Source organism: Glycine soja, chromosome 9 (genome assembly GCF_004193775.1).
Source record: "Glycine soja cultivar W05 chromosome 9, ASM419377v2, whole genome shotgun sequence".
Taxonomy (NCBI): Eukaryota; Viridiplantae; Streptophyta; class Magnoliopsida; order Fabales; family Fabaceae; genus Glycine; species Glycine soja.
Window position 1 is genome coordinate 36,513,549 of NC_041010.1, and position 19,893 is coordinate 36,533,441.

The 19,893-nt window shown below is 33.1% G+C and overlaps 2 protein-coding genes across 3 annotated transcripts; one reads left to right on the forward strand and one right to left on the reverse strand.

Moving 5' to 3' along the window:
- Positions 1 to 668: 668 nt before the first annotated feature.
- On the forward strand, positions 669 to 13,063 carry LOC114368655 (vesicle transport protein SFT2B-like). 2 transcript variants are annotated; one of them, XM_028325874.1, is made up of 6 exons: positions 669 to 1,002; positions 8,722 to 8,806; positions 9,484 to 9,557; positions 10,947 to 11,064; positions 11,164 to 11,222; positions 12,617 to 13,063. In XM_028325874.1, exons 1-6 carry the CDS (start codon positions 902 to 904, stop codon positions 12,693 to 12,695), a joined length of 516 nt encoding a protein of 171 aa, XP_028181675.1. In that variant the 5' UTR covers positions 669 to 901; the 3' UTR covers positions 12,696 to 13,063. The 2 variants fall into 2 exon arrangements, with proteins under 2 accessions (XP_028181675.1, XP_028181674.1); XM_028325873.1 differs by having other exon boundaries at positions 670 to 1,002; positions 8,753 to 8,806.
- Positions 13,064 to 14,096: 1,033 nt separating this feature from the next.
- On the reverse strand, positions 14,097 to 18,216 carry LOC114368654 (4,5-DOPA dioxygenase extradiol-like). The gene is made up of 3 exons (XM_028325872.1): positions 17,757 to 18,216; positions 15,437 to 15,807; positions 14,097 to 14,468 (listed from the first exon to the last, which is right to left on the reverse strand). The coding sequence occupies exons 1-3, from the start codon at positions 18,099 to 18,101 to the stop codon at positions 14,273 to 14,275; spliced, it is 912 nt and encodes a 303-aa protein (XP_028181673.1). The 5' UTR covers positions 18,102 to 18,216; the 3' UTR covers positions 14,097 to 14,272.
- Between the last annotated feature and the right edge of the window lie 1,677 nt (positions 18,217 to 19,893).

The window sequence follows — 19,893 nt, forward strand, 5'->3', positions numbered from 1 at the left end:
TAATTTTACGTAAACTAGAAGTTATTTTTATTTGGTTACAATTATAATGTTTTTTTAAGGTGGTTAAAATTACATTTTTTTTAGAAACTATTCAAAGTTGTTTTTTACGATTTTAGATTTTGACGATCATTTTATAAACTATTCAAAATTACAATTTTATGTAATATACTTTTTTTTAGATTTTGACGATGATGCACTAAATTTTACGATTAAGTCAATCATGGATCGCACCAACACCAACATTAAAAAGAAAGTTGTTACTTCGATAGTTTGATATTTTACCATGTTGTTTTCTTTCCTTATACATTAATGAAATCATATTATTAATACTAATAATATAAACAATTTGTTTACTTGATAACTGTAAATATGTGCAACTTCAGCTCCTTAACACACAAATGACACAATAATGACAAGTGAATTTGTGTAAAAAAATAAAATAAAATACTTTTAGCAATATGCTATAGGCATTTATTTCTTACATTCCTACTACTATTGTATTCAACATCTCTTATTTTTATTTTTTAAAAATTAATTCTAAAGTGCAAACTTACATTCGAAAATGAACTTTATGAAAGATGCATGTATTAAGACATGGGCTTGTCAATTGGGCCCAATTTTGGGCCCAACTCTTATGGCAGCCTCATAATCACCCATAAACAACAAAAACAAAGAGAAAGCACCTCCATGACATGAGCTTGATTCCAGTGAAGTGGAGTCGTTGCGATATCTCCATCCAAATTCCACAATCGGTTTCTGAAAATCGAAGCAACTTCACTACTTAGTTACCGTCCAATTCCATAACACAGATCCACAGTTTTTATTTTCCCGAGAAAGTGTGGGGAAGCAATGGAAAAGATGAACAAAGCCTTCGAGAAAGTGAAGATTATGGTGGGAATGGATGTCGAAGACGAAGAGCAACAAGCTGCGGCATTGGACAACAGCAACTCCTTCGCCTTCATGGACGACTTCAACCGCAACTGCACCTTGTCCACCACACAGGTCATCACCTCCGCTCCATTTCTGTTCTAATTGATGAATTCTATTTGTTATTCGTTTGGATTCTCTGAAAAAAGGAATACATAGGGATGAGATAGAAAGGAAGATAAAATTCGAGTGAAATTAACTGATTCGGTAGTGAAATTGGATGGGCTCTGCTCGGTTTTGAACGTGGATCTGATCCTTAAGTGTGGTTTTTGACGTTGCAATTTTTTAGCATTTGATTCTCCGTTATTGTCATTTTCAAAGTCCACATGTTTTGTTATTTGGATTTGATTTGCTGTTGTTAGATCAGAAACTGTAGTTAGTATGTTAGGCTGGAAGATAGCCGCGTGAGCAGTTTTGATCTGACTGTTGCACGAGAAAAGCTACTCCATAGTTAAATAATTCTCTCAATAATCATGCATGCTACATACCAAATCTACCCCGGATCAAGCACCATGAACTGGATTCTCAGCTATCTGATGAATCATATACCTACACGAAACCTTGTACCCATATTGGTACCGCGTACCTGATAACTATTAGCCAATCTAAGTGAGAACAACTCACATTGAGATTTATTTGGCTCCCCCCTCTATTTACAGTGTTCTTGAGGAAAATTAGCAAAATACTGCCCCCTAAGAATATAAATTTTAACCATGAATGTGAGGGGAGCACAGGTATAGGAATAAAGGTAGAAAGTCGCATGGGCAGTGGTTGTCACCCTTTTTCTCTTTCTTTAGATACTGAGATTTTATCAGTGTTATCATTTGTGGATTGCGGAAAATGGCAAAAAGCCTATCGGGGTTTCAAATAGCGTGCTATAGTGGCTTTGCCCGCTACAGAGGCTGCCACAGTGGAGCGGTTTGGTGTAGCGGCCATAGCAGAGCTATGTGTTTAATCCTAAAAAACCCTTTGAACAGAGAGACCTTAGGGGTTTTTGTAGGAGGCTGTTTTTGGGATTTCAATTTCCAAAAATTAAATCTACAGCTACAGTAGTGATGGAAATAATAAAGAAGATTTGGATTTAGACCGAAGATGATCATTCCTGTCTAGGAAACTTATATTTGATTTTTGGTATTTATGTTAAAATGCCGCTTTATTTGCAGTCACCAGTAGCCTGCTTCAGTTGTGGCCTCTTTGGGGGCTGCCTTAATTGCAACCTCAAAGGTGGTGGTCTAGTCTCATATCAACTAGAAATATGACTTAAATAGAACTTACAAAGCTTGAACAATCTTTATCTTACAAGCTGTTTTTGTGGGGTTGAGTTATGCCCTAGGTTCAAATTTTAAGAATTTACTTGTATGTTTTGTTTAAGACACGTATGACTTTTTAGTTGTTAATTATGAATTTCATCAATTTTGAGTAATTTTTATCATTTTTGAGAATTTATATGTATATAGTATACATTACACAAACTATGTAAATTTTTTTCAAATTAGTGACTTCAGCTATCTACTATTTGCTATCCCGTTATAGTGTTTTCGAGGCTACCCACTATATGCCGCTATCTGGGATTTAAAATATTGAAGCCGATAATCCACTATTACCTATAGCAGATAACGCTGTGGGCAAATAGCAGAAGTCGCATAGCTGTTGAAAGATATGGTGTTATATATATATATATATATATATATATATATATATATATATATATATATATATATATATATATATATATATCCATTAAACATATATAAAAAATTAAGCTGTATGCAAAGAAAAATAAAATTCATAAAAATTGGCATAATATTTTAACTCAAAAGTTCAATTGGCTTGAGACTCGCCAGAGAGGACAAGAGGATGCAGGATACATGCCGCAACCACAACACCCATAGCGGCCACAATAGCAGACAGAGTCACAATTGTGGATCTGAGAAATTCTGCAATGCTATAGCGCTAGTGCGCTACAGTGGCTATTTAACAACATTTGAAGTTATTACAATGTTTCAATCGACAGATGATATACGATTTTGAAATCAAATCAAGAGAAAATATAGGAATGATATTTTCGTATAGAAGTTATCATTTTAGATTTGTGTATCGTTAGAAATAACTTATACTTGCTTTTAGGAGATAAATGAGAATGTTTCGCTGATGGATTGCAGTGAATACTTAAATATCTTCACAAAATCATTCATAGAAAAGGTGAAATAAACGAAGTAGTTGTTGGAAGATGAAATTAACTGGATGACTGAAGTACATTTCATTTAGCTGGGATATTTATGGACTGTCTTATTGAACTGAATTCAGAGGAGTAAGGGGTTATTGGACTAAGAAAGTTGCAGATGAAAACTGTATGTTCTCCTATAGAGAATTCTGCATTAAATAATACTCATACAATTTGATTTCTACATTTGTGCATTAAATAGTCAATCTGCAATAAATGTTATCCTACAATTGGGATAACTAATTAAGGAGATAATTACAGCTATATAATCATGTAAGATCTGCTGTTTTGAATGGCCAACAAATTTGTGTCAATAATAATAAATATTCTGTAATTTGTGTCAATTAATAACTAATATTCTGACAATCAATTCCATTGACATCCCCCCTCAAATTGATGTTGGTAAGTCTAAAAACATCAATTTGCTGACTAGGAAATTATGTTGTTGACGTGTCAAGGATTTTGTGAGAACGTCAGCGAGTTGAGCAGATGTAGAAACATGCGGCAAGGTGATAACTCGATGGTCATACACCTCCCGAATTGAGTGACAATCAACCTTCATATGCTTCGTTCTTTCATGGTAAACAAGATTTGTGGCAATTGGAATGACACTTGTATTGTCAACATGCAATGGAGTTCATTTTGCTTGTGAAAAATCAAGCTCTGAAAGGAGACCGCGTAGCCAAATAATCTCAAAGCATGCAGCAGATATGACACGGTATTTTGCTTCAATGGATGATTTGGAGACTGAGTCTTGTTTCTTGCATTTCCAAGAGATTGGAGCTTCCCCTAAGAACATACACCAGCCAGTAGTGGATTTCTGTGTGTCTGGACATCCAGCCCAATCGGAATCATTGTATGCTTGAAGTTGTGTTAATGCACCAGCAGGGAAGAAAAGACCACGACTGAAAGTACCAAGTAGATGCGTAATAATATGGTGTACTGTTGAAAGATGCAAATGCCGAGGAAATTGCATGAATTTGCTCATAGCAAATGAGATGTCTAGTCTGGTGATGGTTAGATAAATAAGACTTCCAACCAGCTTACGATAGAAAGTTGGGTCTTGTTGAAGCACACCTTCATCTCGTCGCAATTTCAGATAAATTTCCATTGGAGAGTCAACAAGAGTAGAATTAGTGAGGCCAACTAATTGAATTAGATCTTGAATATATTTGTGCTGATTGACAAAAATGCCTTTCTGTTGAAAGTGTACTTCTAATCCCAAGAAATAAGTGAGTTGGCCAAGGTCTTTTATGTGGAAAGTTGAATGCAACAGAGTCTTGATTGTACTGATAGCCTCTTGATCTGATCGGGTGACCACAATATCATCCATATAAACAAGAAGTATGACAATTCCTTTTAAGCTCCTTTGTATGAAAAGTGATGAATCATACCTGCTTTGTATGAAGGAAAAACCAAGTATGACAATTCCTTTTAAGCTCCTTTGTATGAAAAGTGATGAATCATACCTGCTTTGTATGAAGGAAAAACCAAGTATGACAATTCCTTTCAATCCATATAAAGAACGTTTTAGTTTGCAAACAACATTAGACAAAGGTGAAGGCATACCGGTAGGAAGTCTGATGTAAATTTCCTCCTTGAGATCACCATGGAGGAATGCATTCTTAACATCCATCTGGTGTATTTGCCAAGATTCAAATGCAATAATGGTAAGAATAGTGTGCACAGTAGTCATTTTTACCACAAGTGCAAAGGTCTCCTCATAATTAAGGCCAAATTCTTGCTTATTTCCAAGAACAACCTGCTTGGACTTGTATTGATCGATTGATCCATCTGAACAAAACTTTATATTGAATACAAATTTGTTGCCAAGGGATTTGACAGAAGAAGGACAGGTTACAACATCCTATGTTTGATTTTCTTCTGGTGCTAAAAGTTCTATTTCAATAGCTTTTCTCCAACATTTATGCTCCATGGCCTTTCTATAAGAAGAAGGAATAGGAACAAATGCTATAGTTGTTCTCAATGATAAAGGGGAAGAAAAACCATTCTTTTCTGGTGGTTTACTAATGCGAGTACTGGGACGTAAAGTAGCTAGTGTTGGATGAAGCACTCGATCAGCAGCCAGAGATTGATCGGGAGGGGGCCTTCAAGGTATGGATGGTGGATTTGGTGGAACAGCCTAACATCTTTGATACACCAATAAAGGTTGTGGTGCTGGTTTTCCTATAGAATTGTTATGGAACAATGGCAAAACAGATGTGGATGTAGAAGAGGGAGTGTCTTGATTAGTTTGAAAAAAATATATATCTTCTTGAAAGATGACATTTTTAGAAACTCGAAGCCTATGTAGATTAGGATCATAACATACAAATCCTTTATGGAGGGTAGAATAACCAAGAAAAAGCACATTTAACAGATTGAGCTATGAGCTTGGTGCGTTCTTGTGGGAGAAGGTGGACATAACAAATACAACCCAAAGTGTGTAGATTGGAATAAGTGGGTTTGTGACCAAATAACCTGAAGAAAGGAGAATCATTGTTTAATGATTGAGAAGACAAGCGGTTAACTAGGTAGAAATCAGTAGAGAGAACCTCACACCAAAGTTGAGGTGGCACAAAAGATTCCAACAAAAGGGTACGGACAACATCAAGAAGATGACAATTTTTCCTTTCAGTTATCCCATTTTGTTGGGGTGTGGAAGGACATGACCTTTGAGATAAAATGTTATTTATCTACAAGAATGAGATGTATATTCCCCCCCGTTGTTGGAACGCAAAATTTTAATCTTGAAAGAAAATTGGGTCTGGACATAGGCATGAAATTTTTTGAAAACAGAGAATGCTTCATCTTTAGAGTGCAAAAAATAAACCCAAGTGAAACGAGTATAGTCATCAATAAAAGTGATGAAGTATCTGTAAATAACTTGGGATATAACCATTGCAATCCTCCATAAATCACTATGAATCATATCACAAGGGTGATTTACCTTTGATTTATGAATTGGAATTGGTAGAATTTTACTTTTCCCAAGTTTGCAAGAGTTGCAATCAAATTGAACAACACTAAGAGATGGAGAAATTTTATTATCAAGAACACCAGATTTCATTAAGTCATGAAGTACACAAGAGTGTGGGTGACCAAGGCACTTATGCCATATGTGAAAATTAACAATAGCTGAATTGCAAGAAACAAAAGGCGGAAAAGAACATTGAGGCTGAGAGAAATAAAGAGGAAAAAGATGTCCAACTTTAGGTTCCTTCGCAATCATCTTCCCTGATTTTTGATCATGCACAAGACAACCAAATTTAGAGAATGCAACTTTGCAATCATTGTCAACTGGTTGACCAACAGAAATAAGATTACTAGTGAGACCAGAGGAAACAAAACAATTGATTAAAGAGGAGAAAATGTCACCAATAGCTATGATTGGTAGTCTGTTTCCATCAGTAGTATGAATTTGAAGGTTACCAAAATATGTTATGACATTTTTAAGGGATTCAACACTTTGGTCATGTGATTGGATGCACCAGAGTCAAAATACCACAGAGTACAAAAAGAAAAAGGTTTACCTGAAAGTCCTAAAGCAGAAAATGCAGAAATTATCATTTGTTGAACCATTGCAGAGGTCATTGGTTGCACAGAATGAGAAGCATTTTGATTCGTAGAACCACCAACAGTAGAAGTACCAGCCTCAATAGTAAAGGCTGTTTTAGTTTTCCTTGGTGGTCTTATAGGGCATTCTTTAATGATATGGCCATCTTTTTTGCAATAATTGCAAAACTTTTTAGGACAGTGTGAAGCAAAATGTCCAAGTTCTTTGCAACAAAAGCATTGGACTAGGTCTCGACATTTAGGTTTTCCTTGTACAGCAGCATATGCTACTGGAAAAGAGCCAGATTTTTGTTTTTCCATGGATGCTTGAGTTAAGAGATGTTGTTCTTCACGAAGAAGCTCATTGAGGCATGCATCCAAGGGGGACAGGAGCTCTATTCATGAGATTGGACCGAAACCCTCAAAGTCAGATCTCAATTTCATAAGAAATTGATCTCTTTTTGGTAGACTCATGAACTTGTTGCACTGCAATTTGACCTTCATTTGACAAATCTTCATAGACAATGTCAGTGTATTCAGCCCAACGATTCATGAACTGGGAATAGAATTCAGAAATTGAGAGACTATCCTGTTGAAATATGGCAATTTCATGTTCCAGCTGGAACCTTCTAGCAGTATTATTCTGGCTATAAATCTTCTTGAGATAAGCCCACATCTTGACTGCAGTGTTGAATGGTCGGAGATCGAGAACAATATGAGGATCAACTGAGCCTATGATCCATGTTAAGACTTGGGCATCATTGACTTCCCACGCAGCATATTCGTTCGACTGGTTTTCTTTGTTAGAAACAGAACTGGTGCTGTCAACATGACCCCAAAGGTTCTTACCTTTGACAAATATCTGGAGCTGGAATGCCCAGACAGAATGGTTCTTGCCATTAAGGCGAATGAATAAGACATCATACTTGTCACTAGACATAAGGCTAAGGGGAAAAAAGGTAATCACAAGAGAGAAATTACAAAAGGAACAAGGGGAAAGAACTAGATAGTCTTGCAAAACCAAGAGGCTACTAATTTTGGATAGAACTATGCTAGGATCGCAACCTAGACTGATACCATATTAGACTAAAAAAGTTGCAGATGAAAACTGTGTGTTTCCTGTCGAGAATTCTGCATTAAATAGTACTCATACAATTTGATTTCTACATCTGTGCATTAAATAGTCAATTTGCAATAAATGCTATCTTACAACTGGGATAACTAATTAAGGAGATAATTACAGTTGTATAATCATGTAAGATCTACTGTTTTGAATGGCCAACAAATCTGTGCCAATAATAACAAATATTCTGTAATTTGTGTCAATTAATAACTAATATTCCACTAATCAATTCCATTGATAAGGGTATCATGACATTGTATAACTTTTAGGTTCATTTGTCCTGTAAGATGTTACTTGGTTAATGAGTGGTGATATGCTGTCTAATAGAGGTATCATGTTTTGAGGCTCCTTAGAATAAAGTCTCAATACACCAACTATGCAATTTCCAATATATAATGATACCTTCTGTTTCAAACAAATGGTTTTGGATGATGATATCTTTGTTGTTTGGAGGACCCAGAAATACTCAACTACATGCTGGTGTTAGATTGGTTTTAGGAATTTACAGAATTGAACTAAAGCAAACATAGGGCTTTGAGTAGCATAATGATGTTGTGTTTCTCTCTCTTTTCTTATTTGTTTCATTCACACTACCTGTTATTATTGGGGGTTGGTTGGTTATGACTTGGGGAATATAAAAAACGCCTGAAGTATCAGTTTTACTTGATATTTTTGTGAGATCTGATTAACTCCTATGATTAGGACCATTAGGCTGTTTTTAGAATCTCACTCTAGTCCCTACATATTCTCTCTTTTATCCTTTATTTTGGATTGTTTTTACTAAACTCTGCATCAATCTCCTCATGTTTTCTTATTTACCCAAACTACCGTCATATTGAAATATTCATTTGATTCATCTAACAGATTTCTATTTGTAAATTGTCTTTCACAGTTTAACTAATATGCTCTCTGTCTGTGATCAGAGACTATATGGTTTTGCCATATGCTTTGCTTCTGGATTAACTTGTACGCTATTGGTAAGTTTGACATTTTGATTTTTTTTGTTAGATAAGTGAAGCTTATATGCCAGTTCTTCAGTTCAATGTAGAATATTAATCTTCAGCTGCCTTGAATCTTTCTTTAAATAATATGGCCACACCCAATACTAATAGACAGCCCAATGGTTCCTACACTACCAGTGTGGGCTCATGTATGCACCTTATATCCCTGTGAATGTGATTGTTGAGAATGTTTCTATGTCTAGTATAATTATAACCTATGACCAATGAAGTCACAACCCAAGGCAGCAGCAACCTTGCTGTTGTGATTTGTTCATCATTAGATTGTCTTGTTTTTATTTTTTAAAAATTATCCAACAATTATTGATACTGCCAACTAGGCATTGATGCCACAGAATTCTCCTTATAGATATAGAGTATAAGTAATAAGCTCCCATGCTTTTGGCTTTTTTGACTTAAATCTACAATTGGAGTAGAATAGATGGAAAAAATTGCATATTTACAATATGAGGATAATGAACAAATCTCATAATGGTGTCTCTCGTCTTTTTTTTATGTAAATTTGTTGGGAATATATTATTTTCACTGCCTTTCTGAAAACTTCAATTACAACTGTAACTCTTTCTACTTTAATGTAGAATATTGGCAGACAAGAATAAGCACTAATAAATTGAATTTCCTATCCTATGTTACAGTCTATGCTTGTTTTCTTCAAACCAATCAAGTTTGCGATAGCATTCACTCTTGGTAATTTGCTTTCACTTGGAAGGTATGTTCTGTTTTACAGCTGTAGTTACATTGTGATGCTGACTTCCTTGTGCTTTGCAATTTGATGTATTTGAATTAAAGATAAATTTAAACGGTCTCTAGTTCACTGTATTTCCATTCACAGGTTTCAAATATTTCGCTGTTGTCAGTAATGGATTTTTTTTTTTATTTTCTTTTGGCTGGGGACCAGGGGACAATGTTCCTTTACTCTTTATATCATTATCAGTGAACACAGCACTAATCACATGAGCCTCAAATTAGTACTTATGCCATAAGATTCTCACACCCGACAGGCTATTCTATTGGATTGGGTTCTCTTTGTGGGCTTTAAGTCCTAACAATTAAATGGTAAAATCCATTAAGTACTTAACCCATAGATCATAGAAACTGACATAGGAAAGAAACATAAACTTAGCATTACAGTGACTAGGCTAGCTCTTCAGGGGCCTACCTTCCTCGTAAGTCCCACTGTTCTCACTGATTCTTTCTTGCCTTCTCTCTTTCCATGTTTGCTTTTAACACACTTAGCAAACTTCACACCTTCCTCACTCTTCTTCTCCCCTGCATCCATGTGTTAAGTCTGTTAAAAGAAAATCCCCCATGCGCATTCCGTTTTATCTCACCTCTGTTGTTCATGTGTGTCCTTAATCACTTCCTTTCCTTTCTCCTCACATAGGCTCTTGTAATAATAGGTTATCTACCACAATGCTTACAAGAGAGATTTTCATGGTTTAATTTTTGTTTTTATGGATGAAACTGAAACTGAAAGGAACCAAATATTAGGAGTTCATTCTGATAAAATAGATGTTATATAATTTGAATTCTTACTTTGTACTTTGTAGTATACAAATTTTAACAACAACTATTTTCTTAAGGTTAAGATATCAAGATGACAAATAAGCATGACTGATTTGCATAATCTCATTCTGGACTTCGGTTTTCTTCTACCTGGGTGGTGTGGCACTCAGTTTTATGTGTATCTGATGTGTTTCTTGTATATTTAAAAGTTATAATTTGAACATCGATTTCTGCTGTAAGTAACTAGATAAATCAGTAGAGATAATTTTTCTATAGATGCCATCTTTGAAATTGCTAGTATTAAAGTGATAATTTTTCCATAGATGCCATCTTTGAGATTAAATTTTGTTTATAACATTTGATCTCTCTCTTATAAAAAAATGTGTCCCTCTTTTATGTATTTTGCTGTAGAAATAGTTCTTGTTACATTTATTGTTTCATTTTACTCTTGCAAGTTTAGTATTTTAAATTGAATAAATAGTTTAAAGTTGAAAAATTATGAATAGCTCCGTTTTTTAATAGTATTTTAAACTCCTTGTCATAGCTGTTCTGTTTTCTTCAAATGCTAAGTGGGATTTCTTTTTTATGGCAGCACAGCATTCCTTATAGGTCCTAAAAGGCAAGTGACAATGATGCTTGATCCTGCCCGTATATATGCAACAGCCATATACATTGCAAGTATGATAATCGCCTTGTTCTGTGCTCTTTATGTAAGTAAAAATGCATTTGTCTTTTCTTCCTTTTATTTAAACACAAATAGAGCCTTTCTTAAAATTTAGCTCACTATCTCATTATTTTGCATTAAGCAGGTTCATAACAAGTTACTGACACTTCTTGCAATTATTTTGGAGTTTGGGGCACTTGTTTGGTATGTCACAAATTTTCCAAATGCCTTCCATATAAATTTGTTTGATATATAACCTATAGTGTGGTGTATGCACGCATTAAGTTACCATACCATAAATATGATGTGGCATAAGCAGGAGTAAGCCTATTTTAGGGAAAATTCTAACATAAATTCAATTATATGTGCCCTGGAGAAAAATGCTATATGTCCAGTGATAGGCCCCGGAGAAAAATAGTTACAATGGTTATAGAATTATTTAGAGGGCATTATTAATTGTTAGAATTGTAAAACAGAAATAGCTTAGTTGTGAAAGGGGAAACTCTTGGAGAATTCTCCCCTTATTTTGTTCAAATCCACTCTTGTTCTTTCTATCTTTGTTCTATTCTTCAATTCTGGTTCATTGATTCGTAACAACCAGTCTGGCAGTACCATACTGAAATTAGTAGAAGACTTTCTCCATTTCAGTTTTGTTAGGTCCCACAGTTTTGCTGATTTCTTCAACTTGGTTTAGGCACATACTTGTCAGTTTGTAATGGTTTTAGTATATGTCAGGTAATATACCAGAGATATATAAGTGCCTTCATTTCTGGTGTAACCACAAACAGATCATAAAAAATGAAAACCTATGTAGTAAAAATATATGTTTATAGTTGAAATGGCTTAGGTATTCTGTAATGTCCATGATAGGGACTATGTGCATAAAGGGAGAAATAAGATAAAAAGAGAAATTCGGCTACAATGCTTAGTGATAAAGCAGAAGATAGGAATTGGAAATGAACTTAGCATAGTTTGCAGCAGAAACTTCAATTTGGGATTAATTCGTTGTTGAGTGTTGAGGCATAAATTATGGCGTGGATGGTGAAGCTCCTTTTAGCATTAAAACCAGAATAACTAGCTCCAAGCCGGGTGAAATCGTGAATAGCAACAGTTTTCATGATTCAACAGGCCTTTAGTTGGCTCATGTGGCAGTATCTGATGGCAATACATCTTTACTAAAGTTGCAATTATAAGACATAAAAAGTGAGAAACCAAGGAACGAAGCTAGCACCCAATAATGCAAGGAATGAGCTTCTACCACTACATACCAATGTGTTTTATCATTTTATAATATGGTATAAGCTACCTTATACCTGAATGTTAAAAATAAACGAAAACTTTATAAAATTCAATTTTGATCCGTTATCAGTATGTATTTATTGTCACATCATTATAAGAGTTTAACTTATAAAGCATTATAAAAGTAAAAATACTAGCTTCCATCTGAAATTTTTATGATATATATGCTATCAATATTTGTATAATCTGATATCTCTTGGAGAATGCAATAATATGATTTATCCTGTTGTGATTGACAGCTGTCCACACCTGTGTAATGTTTTAATACTTCTTCTATCTTCTGATGTTTTGATTGACAGGTATAGCTTGAGCTACATCCCTTTTGCGAGGGCCATGGTTTCAAAGATCATGGTTTCATGCTTTGACACAGAATTTTAGGTTATATACTCGAGATTATGACATTGTATGTTGAACTCACTGCATTGACAGCCTCAATATCCTTGCAGTCCTGTAGAAAAGTTTTTTTGCTGCTGAAATACACTTGTGGACTATGATTCTCTACTGCTTGCTCTTTCCTTTTGTGGAGTCTTGTTTAGGTTTTACTAGATTGTTAGACGTAAAATCTTGTTAATTTGTATTATGTTGTTTATGAGCTAATGTAAAGATTTTCATTTCTTTCAACTAGTTGTCATCTCATTCTTGGTGGAGGCTAAGATGGGAGAGTTAAACATGTTTCTCACCATGGGAAAGGTTTTGTAAACCATTATTTTTTTTTTATTATTTTGATCCGATGGATTTTTCTTCTTCTTTTTCTTCTTATCTTTTCCTATTTAACCTTTTCCCCCTTCCTCTCTCTTTCTCTCTGCTGCAGACCACCAGTGTGCCATCGTTGGAATTTTTTTCTCCTTTCCTCTTGCACCGCGTGCTTCATTGGCACCCACTAAAACTAACACAAAAAATGAATCTTCATCTTGGTGGCGCCTGAAGATGCTTTACCAAAGCAAAAGTCGTGCATCCTTCAACAATCATGTTCATCACTTCCTCTACAAACACAATCACTAAACGATTTACACACGTTTATGCAACCAATAAAGAGAAACATGGAAGAAACACCATACTGCAATCCAAACAAACACAGCGACACACACACGATGAGATTAGAGGCATTGATTTACCATTGGCGCCAATGAGTTTTTTCAAAAACTAAAATAAATTAATTTGCTTTGCTCGTCCATACTCACATTTTTGCGAGATCGAGAATTGTATGAGTGGCGTGGAAAGGAGTTTTGCATGCTCATCGACATGGCCAATGTCGTTCTGATCTTCCCCTCTTAGAGAGTTGTTTCTTGTCGTGCTTACAGTTTTGGCCCGTCCATTGGAAGAGGCTCTGATCTTATTAATAATATTTTTAAGGATATGGGACTGTTCATTTCAAGGTTAACATACACCATTGATGCGAATAAGAAACTTAGAGTAGCATTTATATATTCTTCACCAATAAACTACAAACTGCACGACCCATCCATAAATGAAACTACTAGTAAGGAGAATGACACAACTCACACCGATACTACTATTAAAATACTTCATCCGATTCTGTCTTGGGTTAGGTTACACGTACTAACTAAGAAAAAATAATAAATAGATGAAAAAAATAATAATTTTAAAAAAATTTGTTGTTCACCATTAATATAATAAAGGATATAAGTTAAAAAAAGTAATTAATGTAACATTGAAAAATTAAAATGATAATTATTTTGGAATAATTTTTTTCTTATACAAAAATTATAATGGAACAAACCAAGTATTAATTTTGAAAGCTAAATAAGCAGGAAGAGGTGAAAAGAGATGGATTGAGATTTGAGCCTGCCATATATGAACCAAGCCATAGGCCTTTAGCGACGAATAGATAAACAAACACACAGTATTGATACATAACAAAGTATTTGTGATTTTAATTATTATACATATTAAGACAACATTGAACAGTATAGAGAACGTATGAGTATGTGGGATCAACTGTCAGCTGTTGTAAAACCGAAAGAAGCATAAGACATAGAACCACCATCCCAACTATCATGTACAACTTTGGCCTTTGAATTTTCACCAGCAGCTCCCATGGCCACATGCAATGGGAAGAAGTGATCTGGCCAGGGATGAGCCATTTTTGCATATGGGGCCTTCTCTTCGTATTCATTTACTTCCTCGTATCTACAAGAGCCATGGAATATTGAAACACTTGCATTAAACGATACATAAGAAACATGCTATATATCCTTTTAACCATTACAAGTCTTGTTGATACTTGTCAATGTTACCAAGGGTAAGAGTTAAGAGTTTCTAGCACATCAAAATAACTACATCATGCTTATACCTTAACTACTTGGTAAATAAATGGTAGGAAGATATTGGTCAACGAAAATAGTGAGTAAATTTCATAACTCTAGTTGAAAACTACAGCTTACTTTATTCTTTTTTACCACTTGGTAAGCTATTTCATAAGCTCATATAAAGTAATCCATGAATATTGTGATATGTGCAAATAGACAGGTTACCACTTCTAAGATAAAAACTCACCAGAGCCAATCTAAAAGTCAGAGCTACATATACAACAGTACGTAATGCATGTTGGTGAATGTAATCGTTTGGTGCATGGATAAAATAGAATAAAACATCCTTTAACCTTTCGTTCTCATTGGCTTTACTCTTTATAGTAGAACCAAAATATGTAGTACTATTTCCGTCCCAAAATATGTAGTCTTAGGTTGTTTTACATAAATAGATGAAATAGAGTAGTATTAATATTAGATTTTAAAAATTAAAGTGACATTTGTTAAGAGTATTAATGAAAAAGAACAATTAATGTTACATTCAAAAATCAAATGTAACATTTATTTTAGAATATTTTTTTTTAAAATACAACATTTATTTTGAAACAAATGATGCATCAAATCTTATATTCTATTTTTTTTAATATATCAAATAAAAAATAGAGCCAACCTTTATGTCATGTTACATCCAAATGAACCTATATATATATATAAGGGTAATGAATTGGCATTTCCAATCCACAATCATAAAGGGTATATATCTGATATTAATTACTCCAATCCAATCCACAATCATAAAGAGTACTCCTATGCATGTGAATGTGGAAACCAAGGCAAAGAGTTAATTACCTTCCATCAAGAAGAGAGGTTTTTAGCCAGGACATAAATGCGGAAGCCCATGGAGCAGGTGGGGTACCACGAGGTGCAATTGCTCTGAGGTTGTGGGTGGCACTCCCAGACCCAACGATAAGAACACCCTCATCCTTAAGAGGAGCCAAAGCCTTTCCCATGTTGTAGTGATAGGTACCACCTTTGTTTGATGAAATAGAGAGTTGACACACTGGGATGTCTGCCTCTGGGTACATCAACAAGAGTGGCACCCATGCACCATGGTCAAGCCCACGTTTCTTATCTTCATCCACATGGCTAAACCCTGATCCTAAGAGTAGCTCCTTCACCCTCTTTGCTAAGTGTGGAGCCCCTGGTGCTGGATACTTCAGCTGCCAATAAAGGGGTACAAGTTAAGATTTTTTCATCCCTATTAGTTTACAATAATTCATGCATTTGTTCAATTAACCGAGTAAACTCCCTTATATATAAATTAAAGATTAAAAAAATAGCAAGATTAATACAAAAAAATAAATAATTTATACATTAATAATATAAAATATACTTTTTAGAGAGTCATCTAATCATAACTTATTGTGTATGATAAATTTAATTATTTTTATAAGAATTACTTTAAGTCACACTTTGTTGTGATTTCTAATTGATTAAGAGTAAAAAAAAAAAAAAAAATAGATTCATAATACATGAAAATTAAGCTCTAGCAAGAAGAAAAAAAAAATCTTAGTATTTGAAAATTTGCAACTCTACTTGAAATATGCTCAAATCATAATTATCAAATGAGAATACCTGATTCGTAATTTTTACAAGACTTGCTTTTAGGAGAACTTAGTATGAGGTACGTGAGACAGTGAATATAAGATTATTAAAGGAACTCTTTAACTATGTTCAAATAAAGTTTCTTACTTTTACATATTTTGTACACGTATTGGTTGTTAGTGAGTCAGCTTATATACAGTTGGCCGGCCAGAGTTCCATGATCAACTATTTTTTTTTTAGTCGAGCATCTAACTACTCACCATTAAGAAACTACTAGTAGATGGTCAACTATATATGATGTTTAACATTGTTATTTAAATAAAGAAACTATTGTTTTAAGAAAAATTAATTATAAAACATGCAAAATTAAGTTAAACAATTTTAACATTGAAATAATTTTTTTTATAAAATACTTAAATCTATGTTACATTATAAAGTCTACATAAGTAAGATAGAAATCTATTTAAATAATTATATGAATGCTCGTATGATTCTATCTTGTTTCTTGAATTACATAATCGATTTAGGATCTGTTGGATTTAAAGAAATAAAAGAGATGTAAAATAATGTGAAATATTTAAATTAAAATAAAATGTAAATATGAGATTCACATTAATTTTTAAAATTTTCATCTTAAATGCATTCAAGTGTAGATAAACCAGAAATTACCTTAATTATTAACCAGATCCTTTGAAATTAGTTGAGATTTGGCAAGGGATTAAGAGGGGAAAAGGTTAGAACTTAGAAGTCAAAGGTGCCAAAAGAAAAAAAAAAGGTTTAATATAGTGTTGGAAATGAAAACTTCATGGGTCGGCATTTGTTGGCGTAAAAAAATAAAGTCAATGTTCTGAAATTGACGCCAGAAACTTCTAAAGACATTGTTAATGTCCACCACCAAGTTGGTCGGAAGCAGTCAAATTATTCCTCTCTCTCTCTCTATTTATATAATTTAAAAGGTTTATTGTTGAATATTTAATAAAAATATATTAGTTGACTGATAATCATTTTGACCAAACCCATTCAGACAAATTGTACATACGAAAATGATATTTTTATGTATATTAATTATTCGCTCTTTTCACAATCAATAGTGGGTCTTCAAACAATAATATTTGAGGCCAAAAAGATCAAACATCATTTTCCATTTCACGCAAGAGCTTACGTCACCCCAGACAGTTTCTTTTGTTTTTCTTTCAAACAAAGCATATATTCAAAGATCTCAAACAACAAACAATAGTAATAATAGATTTTTTTCCAATATAATTTCTTAACATTTCTTTAACTTTAGTTTTAACTCAATTTCAAAAACTAATTTGAGAATGAGAATCTCTTATAAACTATTATTTAGTTTTATATTTAATTGATATGAAACTTGGATTTTTTTCTAATAACTTTTATATTCTCGATCAATAAAAAAACACTGTTAATATAATTCTCAAAGCAGTCATTATAAAAATAAACCAATATATCATCGGTGTATAATTTATTTTTTCTTAATAAAGATAATAATTAAGCATAGCAACATTGAAGAACATATGTTAGAATTTAGAGAGGGCAAATTAACCTTGTACATGGATTTGGGGAAGCCATAGAAGTCGTAGATGGTATCATTCTGGTGAACGACGTTGACGGTGGGAACATGGGTGTCCCAGTGGGCGGAGATAATAAGAATGGAAGAGGGTCTCGTCGGAAACTGCTCCTTCCACGAATTGAAGAAGTTCCACGCAGGGATTGAATCATCTACGGCAAGAGTTGGTGCTCCATGGGACAAGTAGAATGTCTCCTTCAATCTCAACCCCATATTTTTCTCTTCAATATTCGAAGAATCACCACTTTCTATGATCTTTTCTTCTCTCCTTGCCACAGAATAATTTGAAAAACTGTAACAAAATCTGAAGATCTTATTCATAGAAGACTATAAGACATTAATCAATAAGCTATTTAAAGATTGAACAAGGTGGTTGTGGAGGGTTATTCAACAGAGAGAGAGAGAGTAATGAAACTTTTGTATTATATTCTCCGTGTCTGTGTCTATTACATTTGACCGGCAAACATTTTATAATGAATTTAATTAAATGAAACAGTTTTAATATTGATGATTTTTATAACTGTTATTTAAAACAAACTATATTTAGAGTAATTTTTAATTAATTGAGACTGTAAATTTGTTATGCCGTATTAAAACTAAATTATTTTATAATTAATTACTGGGGTGTTTCATCGATCTTTTTATATGTATTATGTATTTATTATTAAGTTATACTCCTCAGTAATTGTTTAAACGAAAACATTGGGAGAGTAAAAAGATAGGGGCAAAGTAGTCTTCAACCAAGTAAGTGGAATAATTAACTAGTTAATTTATTGATAATGATAAAGTAAAAATACGAATATTTTATGATAATGTTACATGATTAGATACTTCAAAGATAATTAGAAAGTTATAAATTCATATTTCATAAAGATCAAACTTTACTTACAACCAACTCAATCTTATAAAAAAAATTCAAATTATCAATAATTTTTCAGTTAAACAACTCTTGTTTGATTTCTTCTTGTATTTGTGAGTTATTGATCGTAGGCCATGGATTTCATTTATTTTTATAATAAAAGTTTCACAGTTTGTCACAATTTGTTTAACAGTGAAAAAATTAGTAAAAAAATTTACTTTTAACCCAAAAAGATGCATATGGTGATCGTTGAAATTCTAACACACAAAAATGATGAACATCAAACTTGAGAGAGAACTCAAACCCTAGCATAACACATTTTGAGGTTTTTAATTTGGGATTTCCATAACATGTTGGGGAATAGCGAAATGAGGGATTGAAGTGTGAAGGGTAATTTTGACCTTTCACAATACACTAACAAGGTTAATTAACGGATTCGATCATGAGATGTAAAAGAAATATATTTTAAGAGAAGGAATGCCCACCTAATATGTCCTAACTTGAGGATGTATTTATGGAATTTGCTCAAATTTTTAATATATAGTATTAAACCTTTAGAGTTTATTTTTTATTTAAAAAAATCACGCAAAATTCAGTGAAAAAGATCATGTTAAAGTGTATAATCCGATGATAATGTTGTTAATATATTTTTATACATTTTATAATAATTTTCTTAAATAATATTAATTTTATAATAATTTTAAATGGAATTATACTTATGTTTGATTATTTAAATAGGACTCAATTTGTACTCTACCATTACCTGATTACTTTTTTTTTTTGGAAGGTTCCATTACCTAATTACTATCATGTAGTGACGCGAAAGCATGTCATCGATGACGTATCAGGCGGCGAATGTCCTCTCCTCTGGGTTACAGGCTAGTTGGCAGAATTTGGCATGCCAACTTGCTTCACGCGTGAGACACTTGTTGTGATTGTTCTTAATTCTTAAAAATTAGTATAAAATAAAAGAGTTAATTACAATCAACACATTCTTATTTTATATGAAAAAAGATATTTATCTATGAAAGAAAAAACAAAACACAAAAGAAATGATGTTTAAATAATGATATGAAATTTTTTATCGAAAGTTATTTTAATATTTAATTACATACAAATTTTTTTATTTACTTAATTAAATTTTAAATTTTGATTTAATTTGTTAAAATTTAATATGAATGATGTTATACACATCATTCACTTCTCGATAATTATTTTAACCTAAAACAATAATAAGATGGGATATTTTAAGAA